This window comes from Pipra filicauda, unplaced genomic scaffold, assembly GCF_003945595.2.
Source record: "Pipra filicauda isolate LSUMZ 115617 unplaced genomic scaffold, ASM394559v2 scaffold1082_size54804_pilon, whole genome shotgun sequence".
In the NCBI taxonomy this organism is placed as follows: domain Eukaryota; kingdom Metazoa; phylum Chordata; class Aves; order Passeriformes; family Pipridae; genus Pipra; species Pipra filicauda.
In genome coordinates, this window is record NW_024103521.1 from 18,995 (window position 1) to 30,624 (window position 11,630).

Here is an 11,630-nt window from a genome sequence, read left to right on the forward strand (position 1 = left end):
GTCCCCAACGTCCCCCTCCTTTTCCCCGCTGTCCCTGTCCCCAACATCCCTGCTGTCCCCAGCGTCCCCGATGTCCCTTCTCCCCGATGCCCCTCCCCTGCCACCCCCTTCCCTGGCCCCGATGTCCCCGACGTCCCCAGCCCCCCCGCTGTCCCCAAGGTCCCCAACCTGGCGCAGACGGTGATCTTGATGGAGCTGATGACGTCCTCCTCCTCTTTGCCTGCGCGGGGACACGGGGACGGTGAGGGAACATCGGGGGGGGCACGGGGGGCACCACACTTTGGGGACACGTTGGGGACACGTTGGGGACACGCTGGGGACACTGACCCGCCGCCACCTCCTCCACCTGCACGCTCAGGTCGAAGTTGTCGCACTTGTCGTCCTTGTCGGGGACCTTGGCGTTGTAGACGGTCACGACTGTCATTGTCCCCTTGCCAACCCCCTCGGCCTTCACCGTGAAGTCCTCGTTCACCTTGGTCTGTGGGGACAGGGACCGTTGGGGGGGACAGGGACTGTGGAGGGGACAGAGAAGGGACAGGGACAGGGAGGGGACGACAGCGTGGCGGGACACGGAGGGGACAGGGGTGTTGGAGGACATGGAGGGGACACGGAGGGGACAGGGAGGGGACAGGGAGGACATGAAGATGACAGGGACACTGCAGGTCACAGCAAGGGGGTGACGGGGTGACAGGGACAGGGTGACAGAGCGACAGGTGACAGGGACAGGGTGACAGGGTGACAGGTGCCAGTGCCAGGTACCTCAGCAGACCGTGCCACCAGCGCGTTGCGGTTGTCGATGCGGTATTTGACGGGGCTGGCCCAGAGGGGACAGGGACAGGTGACAGGGACAGGGTGACAGAGTGACAGGGACAGGGTGACAGGGTGACAGAGACAGGGTGACAGAGACAGGGTGACAGGTGACAGGGTGACAGGTGACAGGGTGACAGAGACAGGGTGACAGAGACAGGGTGACAGGGTGACAGGTGACAGGGCGACAGGTGACAGGGCGACAGGTGACAGGGTGACAGAGATAGGGTAACAGAGACAGGGTGACAGGTGACAGGGTAACAGAGACAGGGTGACAGGTGACAGGGTGACAGAGATAGGGTAACGGAGACAGGGTGACAGGTGACAGGGTGACAGGTGCCAGTGCCAGGTACCTCAGCAGACCGTGCCACCAGCGCGTTGCGGTTGTCGATGCGGTATTTGACGGGGCTGGCCCGGCGCGGCAGCAGCACTGACACGTCCAGGTTGAGCTCCAGCTCCTTCTGAGCCACCGTTTGGTAGTGGGCCAGCGCCTGGAACACCAGGATGGTGGCCTGCGGGGACACCCCCGTGTCACCAGGGCTCAGGGACACCGCCTGGGGCAGCCCCGAAGCCCCCCCCCCCCCGGTGGCCTCAAGGGTGGGGTGGCCCCACGGATGTTCTGGGGTGTCCTGGGGGCACCTGGAGGGGACCCTTGGGGGGGTCCTGGTGTCCTCCAGGGACAGGAGGTGTCCCCAGGGACTGGAGGTGTCCCCAAAGGATCACAGGGACCAGAGGTGTCCCCAGGGACTGGAGGTGTCCCCAAAGGATCACAGGGACCAGAGGTGTCCCCAGGGACTGGAGGTGTCCCCAAAGGATCACAGGAACCAGGGGTGTCCCCCAGGGATAGAAGGTGTCCCCAAGGGGCCACAAGGACAGAATGTGTCCCCAGGGACAGGAGGTGTCCCCAAGGGGCCGCAGGGACCAGGGGTGTCCTCCAGGGACAGGAGGTGTCCCCAAAGGATCACATGGCCCAGAAGTGTCCCTGAGGGTCCCCAGGAGCCAGAGATGTCCCCAAGGATAGGATGTGTCCCCAAGGGGACACAGGGACAGGAGGTGTCCCCCGGGACAGGAGGTGTCCCCCAGGGGCCACAAGGCCAGGATGTGTCCCCGGGTGCCACCTTTGGAGAACCTCACGAGGACCCTGTTGAGCTTCACCAGGGACCCCAGAACCCCCTCCCTGACCCCAATTCTGATCCCCGGGTGAGGCTCCACCTCAGAGCTTCACCGGGGACCCCAGAACCGCCTCCCCAACCCCAATTCTGAGGCTCCACCTCGGAGCTTCACCGGGGACCCCAGAACCACCCCCGGGTGCCGGGGGCTCCGTAGCCCACCTGGGTGGAGCCGTAGCCGCCCCCAAAGTAGTTCTGCTGGGCGAGCCAGCGCACCACGGGCCTCGCCAGCTCCAGCTTCTTCATGTGCAGCAGGGCCAGCAGCGCGTAGGACGTGCCCTCGATGTTGTAGGTCTGGGCGTTCCGCTCCTCCCAGCTCTGCCCACCTGGAGGGAAGGCGGGGGGCCCTCAGCTCCTCCCCGGCGCCAGGGACCCCAAAAACACCTCCCCGAAGCCAGGGATCCCAGAAACATCTCCCCGAAGCCAGGGACCCCACAAACACCTCCTCTCACACCAGGGACCCCACAAACACCTCCTCCTACATCAGGGACCCCAAAAACACCTCCCTTGCATGAGGGACCCCCCAAAAACATTCCTGGGGCCAGGGACCCCCAAAACACCTCCCCATAGCCAGGGACCCCAAAAACACCTCCCCACAGCCAGGGACCCCAAAAACACCTCCCCACAGCCAGGGATCCCACAAACACTCCCCCAGCATGACGGACCCCAAAAACACCTCCCTGGCACCAGGGACCTCCAAAAAACCTTCCCGGCACCAGAGGACCCCCAAAAAACCTTCCTGGGTCCAGGGACCCCATAAGCACCTCCTCCCACCCCAAATTTGGCTCCCGAAGGGCCCGAATGGAGGCGTCACCTTTGGAGAACTTCATGAGGACCTTCTCGCTCTTGAGCTTCACCAGGGACCCCAGAACCGCCCCAAGTACCCCCAAACCACCTCCCCAGCACCAGGGACCCCACAACCACCTCCTCCACCCCAGGGACCCCACAAACACCTCCCGCCACCCCAAATTTGGCTCCCAAGGGGCCCGAATTGAGGCGTCACCTTTGGAGAACTTCATGAGGACCTTCTCGCTCTTGAGCTTGCCGGCCAGGGCCAGCGCGTAGGAGCTCAGGGCCACCGTGTAGGGCCGGGCCAGCTGCTCGTAGCGCCGGCCCAGGAACTCGGCGGCCTTGTTGATGCTCCAGTCCAGGTTCTGGGCACGGGGGACACACGGTTGGGGTCCTCAGGTGGCCCCGACCAGGAGGAGGGGCCGGGGGGGGGGTCACCTGAGGGGGTCACTCACGTTCACGTGCTCCTTGCAGACCTCCCGGGCCTCCTCCAGCGCCACGAGGACGAAGGCGGTGAGGGACACCTCGGGCTCGGCCCCCTTGTAACCCCCCTGTGGGGCAGGACACGGGACATTGGACACGGGATATGGGATATGGGACATGGGATATGGGACATGGGATATGGGATATGGGATATGGGACACGGGATATGGGACATGGGACACGGGATATGGGACATGGGATATGGGATATGGGATATGGGACACGGGATATGGGACATGGGATATGGGACATTGGATATGGGACATGGGATATGGGATATGGGACATGGGATATGGGACACGGGATATGGGACATGGGATATGGGACATGGGACACGGGATATGGGACATGGGATATGGGACATTGGATATGGGACATGGGATATGGGACATGGGATATGGGACACGGGACACGGGACACGGGATATGGGACATGGGATATGGGATATGGGACATGGGACACGGGATATGGGACATGGGATATGGGACATGGGATATGGGACATTGGATATGGGATATGGGACATGGGATATGGGATATGGGACATTGGACATGGGATATGGGACATGGGATATGGGACATGGGATATGGGACATTGGATATGGGATATGGGACATGGGATATGGGACACGGGATATGGGACATGGGATATGGGACATTGGATATGGGACATGGGATATGGGATATGGGACATGGGATATGGGACACGGGATATGGGACACGGGATATGGGACACGGGACATGGGACATGGGATATGGGACATGGGATATGGGATATGGGACATGGGAATATGGGATATGGGATATGGGACATGGGACATGGGACACGGGATACAGGACATGGGACATGGGATATGGGACACGGGATACAGGACATGGGACATGGGATATGGGACATGGGACACAGGACATGGGATATGGGACAAGGACACACCTCAGCATCGGGGGGGGGCCTGGCAGGACCTCTCCCTGTTCCCCTCCCCATCCCCTGATGTCCCCAATGTCCTCCCCATTCCCCTCCCTGTCCCCAATGTCCCCACCCTTCTCCCCGATGTCCCATCACCCAGGAAGATCCTTCCACCCCAACAGCTCATCCCAAACATCCCTCCCCAAACCAGGGAACCCAAACCATCCCTCCCCAAACCAGGGAATCCCAATTATCCCTCCCCAAACCAGGGAACCCAAACCATCCCTCCCCAAACCAGGGAATCCCAATTATCCCTCCCCAAACCAGGGAACCCAAACCATCCCTCCCCAAGCCCCAGAATGCCGAGCAGGCCCCTGGGGTTGGTGTCCCCCCCCCTACAATCATCTCCTGGTGGATGACGGGAGCGTCCTCCTGGAAGATCCCGTCCGGCTTCTGCTTGTTGAGGATGAGCCACTTGACGGCCCCACAAATGACCTCGGGCTCGATGTCCGTCAACTTCCGGGCCATGGAGAACACTTTGGCCACGTAGGCGGTCAGCCTGGGGACGGGGAGGGTCATGGGGGTGACCTCCCAATGTTTGGGGGTCCTGGGTTTGGGGAGGGATGTTTGGGATTCCCTGGTTTGGGGAGGGATGTTTGGGATTTCCCGGATTGGGGAGGGATGTTTGGGATTTCCCGGATTGGGGAGGGATGTTTGGGATTCCCTGGATTGGGGAGGGATGTTTGGGATTCCCTGGTTTGGAGAAGGATGTTCGGGGTTCCCTGGTTTGGGGAGGGATGTTTGGGATTCCCTGGTTTGGAGAAGGATGTTCGGGGTTCCGGTTTGGGGAGGGATGTTTGGGATTCCCTGGTTTGGGGAGGGATGTTTGGGATTCCCTGGTTTGGGGAGGGATGTTTGGGATTCCCTGGTTTGGGGAGGGATGTTTGGGATTCCCTGGTTTGGAGAAGGATGTTCGGGGTTCCCTGGTGTTTGGGGAGGGATGTTTGGGGATTCCCTGGTTGGAGAAGGATGTTGGGGTTTCCCGGTTTTGGGGAGGGATGTTTGGGATTCCCTGGTTGGGAGGGATGTTTGGGATTCCCTGGTTTGGAGAAGGATGTTCGGGGTTCCCTGGTTTGGGGAGGGATGTTTGGGATTCCCTGGTTTGGAGAAGCATGTTCGGGGTTCCCTGGTTTGGAGAAGGATGTTCGGGGTTCCCTAGTTTGGGGAGGGATGTTTGGGATTCCCTGGTTTGGGGAGGGATGTTTGGGATTCCCTGGTTTGGAGAAGGATGTTCGGGGTTCCCTAGTTTGGGGAGGGATGTTTGGGATTCCCTGGTTTGGGGAGGGATGTTTGGGATTCCCTGGTTTGGAGAAGGATGTTCGGGGTTCCCTGGTTTGGGGAGGGATGTTTGGGATTCCCTGGTTTGGAGAGGGATGTTCGGGGTTCCCTGGTTTGGGGAGGGATGTTTGGGATTCCCTGGTTTGGAGAAGGATGTTCGGGGTTCCCTGGTTTGGGGAGGGATGTTTGGGATTCCCTGGATTGGGGAGGGATGTTTGGGATTCCCTGGTTTGGAGAAGGATGTTCGGGGTTCCCTAGTTTGGGGAGGGATGTTTGGGATTCCCTGTTTTGGGGAGGGATGTTTGGGATTCCCTGGTTTGGAGAGGGATGTTCGGGGTTCCCTGGTTTGGGGAGGGATGTTTGGGATTCCCTGGTTTGGAGAAGGATGTTTGGGGTTCCCTGGTTTGGGGAGGGATGTTTGGGATTCCCAGGCCTGGGGAGGTGACCCCCATGTCCCATATCACCCAGCCCCGGGGGGGGTGTTGATGGCCCCTCTCCCTCACCAGGTGCTGGAGGGGCGGCCGATGAAGGCGGCGTAGGAGTTGTCGGGTTTCTTGAAGGCCAATTGTTGGACGTAACCTGGGGAGGGGACGGGGGGTGGGTCAGGGGCGTGGTCAGGCCACTGACGCCCTGCAGGTGTTGGCCAACACAAGGGTGGTTTCAGGCCATCAACGTCTTCCAGTCAATCATTGGCCAACACGAGGAGCAACAGGGAGTGGCTTCAGGCCACCGACGTTCTGCAAACGTTGGCCAACACAAGGGGCACCCAAGGGGGGCTTCAGGTCACCAAAGTTCTACAAAAGTTGGCCAACACAAGGGGCACCCAAGGGGGGCTTCAGGTCACCAAAGTTCTACAAAAGTTGGCCAACACAAGGGGCACCCAAGGGTGGTTTTAGGCCACCAAAGTTCTACAAACATTGGCCAACACAAGGGGCACCCAAGGGTGGTTTTAGGCCACAAACACTCTTCGACCATTGGCCAACACAAGGAGAGCCCGGGGGTGACTTCAGGCCACCAACACTCTCTGAGTTCTGGCCAAGACAAGGAACACTCAGGGGTGGGTTTTAGGCCACCAACGCCCTCCAAGTATTGGCCAACACAAGAAACTTCCACCCACGCCTTTGGGGGATGTTCTGATCCTTTAGGGGAGGCTCCCACCCATCCTTTGGGAATGTTCTCACCTTTTGGGGGTTGTTCCCACCTCTCGGGGTTGTTCCCACACCCTTGGAGGATATTCCCACCCACCCTCTGGGAATGTTCCTACCCTTTGGGGGATGTTCCCACCCACCATTTTGGGGATGTTCCCACCCCTTTGGGGACGTTCCCACTCACCCTTTTAAGGATGTTCCCACACCCTTGTAGGGTGTTCCTACACCCTTGTAGAGTATTCCCACACCCCTGTAGGGTATTCCCACACCCTTGGAGGACGTTCCCACCCTTGGAGGACGTTCCCACCCTTGGAGGACGTTCCCACCATGGGAGGACGTTCCCATTCTTAGAGGACATTCCCACCCTTTGGGGTCATCCCCGCCCCCCGGGGGTATGTCCCCATGTCCCCACTCCCTGGGGGGATGTCCCCACGTCCCCGCCCCCGTGGGGATGTCCCCCTGTCCCCACCCTTCCTGATGAGCTCGATGGCGTTGGCCCTGCGGTCCAGCCCGAAGCTCTCCCACTGCTCGGTGTTGTCCAGGTAGTGGGTGGCGATGACGGTGGGGGTCAGGGCGATCATGTTCTGCTCCCCGCAGCCCGACGGCACCGTGATCAGGTGCTTCAGCTTGTCCCCGTCGATGGCCTTCTCCACCAGGATGGACACGGGGTTCCCTGTGCCATGGCCAGGGGGCCCATCAGGCTGGGGGGTTCCCTCCCCTCCCACCCTACAGGGTGTCCCCGGTGACATCCCCTCCAACCCCACAGGATGACCCCGGAGGTGTCCCCTCCTCTCCCACCCCACAGGGTGTCCCTGGGGGTGTCCCCTCCCACCCCACAGGGTGTCCCTGGGGGTGTCCCCTCCCACCCCACAGGGTATCCCTGGGGGTGTCCCTTCCCACCCCACTGGGTGTCCCCTCCCCTCCCACCCCCCAGGATGTCCCCGGGGGTGTCCCCTCCCCTCCCACCCCCCAGGATGTCCCCGGGGGTGTCCCCAGCCCGGAGCTCACCCTGGACGCTGACTTTGGTCTCGGGTTCGGTGTCGGGGACGATGTCGGAGAGATCGGCCGCCTTCACCCGCTCCTCCTGCACCCCATCTGTGGGGCAGAGCGGGGTGATCCCAAATCCTTCTTGTCCCCAAGCCCCGAGGTGACCCGGCCCTGCCCCAGGATGTCCCTGGGCCCTCAAGACCTTCAAGAGCCACTCCAGGATGTCCCTTCTCCCTTGAGATGCCCCAATTCCATGGTGGGGTGTCCCTTGACCCCAAGATGTCCCAGACCCACAGTGGGGCTTCCCTTATCCCCCAAAATGTCCCAGACCCACAGTGGGGCTTCCCTTGTCCTCCAAGACACCCCAGACCCACAGTGGGACTTCTCTTGTCCCCCAAAATGTTCCAGACCCACAGTGGGGCTTCCCTTGTCCATCAAGACACCCCAGACCCACAATGGAGCTTCCCTTGACCCCAAGATGTCCCAGACCCACAGTGGGACTTCCCTTGTCCCCCAGGATGCCCCAAATCTGCCCTTGGGGGCACATCCTCCATCCCCCAGGATGCCCCACCCCCACAGGGGTCCGACCCCTTGTCCTGGGGGTCCCTCCCTCGCTGGACCCCCCTTTGGGGTTGGGGCCACCCCGGTCACTCACTGACTCCCTTGTTCTGCGGGTCCAGCTCGATGATCTTCACCGTCTTCTCCAGCCTCATCCCCTCGGGCTGCCCAGGGTGGATCCAAAAAACCATCAGTGGGGCTGGTTTTGGGGTCCCCCCTTCCCAGCCCCTCTGGGTTGTCTAGGAAAGGTGTCCCAGTACAGGCCAGCACCCCCAGGGCGTGTGGCATCCCGGTTTAGGGTGTCCCCTGTCCCTCAACATGTCTCAGAGACCTCCCAAGGTTTTGGGGATCCCTCGAGCCCCAGGGAGTCCTCCCAAGGTTTAGGGGATCCCTCAAGCCCCAAGGAGTCCTCCCAAGGTTTAGGGGATCCCTTTAATGTCTTGGAGTCCTCCCAAGGTTTCGGGGATCCCTCAAGCCTCAAGGAGTCTTCCCAAGGTTTAGGGGATCCTTCGAGCCCCAAGGAGTCCTCCCAAGGTTTCGGGGATCCCTTTAATGTCTTGGAGTCCTCCCAAGGTTTCGGGGATCCCTCAAGCCTCAAGGAGTCCTCCCAAGGTTTAGGGGATCCTTCGAGCCCCAGGGAGTCTTCCCAAGGTTTCGGGGATCCCTCAAGCCCCAAGGAGTCCTCCCAAGGTTTAGGGGATCCTTTGAGCCCCAAGGAGTCCTCCCAAGGTTTAGGGGATCCCTTTAATGTCTTGGAGTCCTCCCAAGGTTTAGGGGATCCCTCAAGCCCCAAGGAGTCTTCCAAAGGTTTAGAAGACCCCTCAAGCCCCAAGAAGTCCTCCCAAGGTCCGGCACCTCCCCAGGAGGACAATCCTCCTCCCCCGGCTGCCAATTCCGGCCCAGGGGCAACTGAGGCGACGTCCCCGTGCTTTGGGGGCACCTGAGGGGCATCCCCGGTGCCCCGAGGGCCACTCACCATCACCCGAGGGCCACTCACCACGCCCTGAGGGCCACCACCACCACCCAGGGGCCACTCACCATCACCCGAGGGCCACTCACCACGCCCTGAGGGCCACCACCACCACCCAGGGGCCACTCACCATCACCTGAGGGCCACTCACCACCACCCAAGGGCCACTCACCACCACCCGGGGGCCACTCACCACCCCCTGAGGGCCACTCACCACCACCCAAGGCCAGCACCACCACCCGGCCACTCACCACCCCCTGAGGGCCACTCATCACCCCACGAGGGCCACGCACCCACGCCTGAGGGCCACTCACCACCACCCGAGGGCCACTCACCACCCCAGAGGGCCACTCACCACCACCCCCTAGGGGCCACTCCCACCGCCCTGAGGGCAACTTACCACCACCCAAGGGCCACTCACCATCACCCAAGGGGCAATCACCATCACCCGAGGGCCACTCACCAACCCCCGAGGGCCACTCACCACCCACCCGAGGGCCACTCACCACCACCTGAAGGGCCCTCACATCCCCCCCGAGGGCCACGCACCATCACCCGAGGGCCCACTCACCACCCCCCGAGGGCCCTCACCACCCCCGAGGCCACTCAACACCGTCCTGAGGGCCACTCACCACCCACGCCGAGGGCCACCTCACCACCTCTGAGGGCCACGCACCCCCCGAGGGCCACTCACCATCATCCCGAGGGCCACTCAAACCACCCCCCGAGGGCACGCACCACCCACTGAGGGGGCCACTCACCATCACCCAGGGCACTCAGCCCCCCCCCCCGAGGGCCACTCTCACCACCATCCCGAGGGGGCCACTCACACCCGACCCCCGAGGCCACTCACCACTCCCCCGAGGGCCACTCAAACCACCTCCTGAGGGCCACTCACCCCCCGAGGGCCACTCACCATCACCCGAGGGCCACTCACCACCCCCCGAGGGCCACTCACCACCACCCGGGGGCCACTCACCATGCCCTGAGGGCCACTCACCACCTCCTGAGGGCTACTCACCACCCCCTGAGGGCTACTCACCACCACCTGAGGGCCACTCACCACCCCCCGAGGGGCCACTCACCACCACCCAGGGGACATCCCCGGTGCCCTGAGGGGCCACTCACCACCACCCGCAGCTTCTTCTTGACGCCGTCGCCCGCGAACAGGTCCCTGACGGCCGCCTTGACCTCGACGTCGTGCAGCCCCAGCTGGAGGGGCACGAGCACGAAGGACACGGTGCGGGAGGACTCGGCCTTGATCCGCAGGATCTGCTGGAAGCGCTGCTTGGCCGTGGAGGGGCCGCACATGGCGGGGTTGTGAACCAGCTCCACCCGCACCTGGGGGGCACAGGGAGGGGACGGGGGGAACAGGGGGGGCACAGGGGGAGCACGGGGGGCACAAGGGGGGGGCACAGGGAGAGCACAGGGTCATGGAATGCCCGGAGGTGGAAGGGACCCCCGAGGATCGTCCGGTCCGACCCTGCCCAGGATGCCCCAAAACCCCACCAAGTGCTTGAGGGCATCGTCCAAACATTCTCTGAGCTCTAAAATCTTGGGATATCCTCAGTTGGAAGGGAGCCCCCAGGATCCCAAAATCCCACCATGGCCCCGAGAGCCTCATCCAAACATTCCCTGAGTTCTAAAATTTTGGGATATCCTGATTTAGAAGGGACCCACGAGGATCCCAAAATCCCACCAAGTGCCTGAGAGCCTCATCCAAACACCCCTTGAGCTCTAAAATCATGGGTTATCCTCACTTGGAAGGGAGCCCCAAGGATCCCAAAATCCCACCATGGCCCCGAGACCCTGGTCCAAACATTCCCTGAGCTCCAAAATCTCGGGATATCCCAATTTAGAAAGCACCCCCCTCCTCGTGGCCTCCTTTGGAGCTTCTCCAGGCTGATCCAGGAGGCCACAGACCCCCCCGCCTACCCCAAACCTCCCCTTTCCCCCCCTCCCGGGGTTGGGGTCCCCACTCACGGTGATCTCCTGGAGCCAGTAGTTGTAGAGGACGGCGCGGATCTCCACCTGCTCGTTCCTCACCACCGAGTAGGGCAGGCGCAGGTCGATGAAGAAATCCTTCCTCACCGTGATCTCGTAGGGGTCGGCCACGCACAGCCCTGGTTGGGGGGGGCAGGACAGGATTGGGGGGTTTCTGGGATGGCCCCGAGGCCTTCAGAGAGCCCTCAGAACCCCCAGGAGTCACCACCGGGGTTTAGGGGATGCCTCGGATCTCTCGGAGTTCTCTCCGGGGGTTCAGGGGATCCCATCAGTCCCAAGGAGTGCTCTCAGGGTTTAGGGGATCCCTCGAGTCCCAAGGAGTTCTTCCAAGGTTTAGGAGATCCCATCAGTCCCAAGGAGTTCTCCCAAGGTTTAGGAGATCCCTCAAAACCCAAGAAGTCCTCCCGAGGTTTAGGGGATCCCTCAAGTCCCAGGGATTCTGCCCAAGGTTTAGGAGATTCCTCAAGTCCC

General features: G+C 61.9%; 1 protein-coding gene across 1 annotated transcript in view; it reads right to left on the reverse strand.

The window, feature by feature from the left end:
• C3 (complement C3) overlaps window positions 1–11,630 on the reverse strand; it is a 34,155-nt gene that overhangs the window by 6,062 nt on the left and 16,463 nt on the right. The window contains exons 17-29 of the mRNA XM_039380542.1: window positions 11,139–11,313; window positions 10,284–10,496; window positions 8,283–8,349; window positions 7,649–7,735; window positions 7,110–7,313; window positions 5,996–6,071; window positions 4,554–4,713; window positions 3,221–3,316; window positions 2,980–3,130; window positions 2,139–2,302; window positions 1,161–1,319; window positions 328–478; window positions 169–220 (exon numbers count right to left, since the gene is read on the reverse strand). Of these exons, the coding sequence (XP_039236476.1) occupies window positions 169–220; window positions 328–478; window positions 1,161–1,319; window positions 2,139–2,302; window positions 2,980–3,130; window positions 3,221–3,316; window positions 4,554–4,713; window positions 5,996–6,071; window positions 7,110–7,313; window positions 7,649–7,735; window positions 8,283–8,349; window positions 10,284–10,496; window positions 11,139–11,313 (1,755 nt within the window). The remainder of the gene's footprint in view (window positions 1–168; window positions 221–327; window positions 479–1,160; window positions 1,320–2,138; window positions 2,303–2,979; window positions 3,131–3,220; window positions 3,317–4,553; window positions 4,714–5,995; window positions 6,072–7,109; window positions 7,314–7,648; window positions 7,736–8,282; window positions 8,350–10,283; window positions 10,497–11,138; window positions 11,314–11,630) is intronic.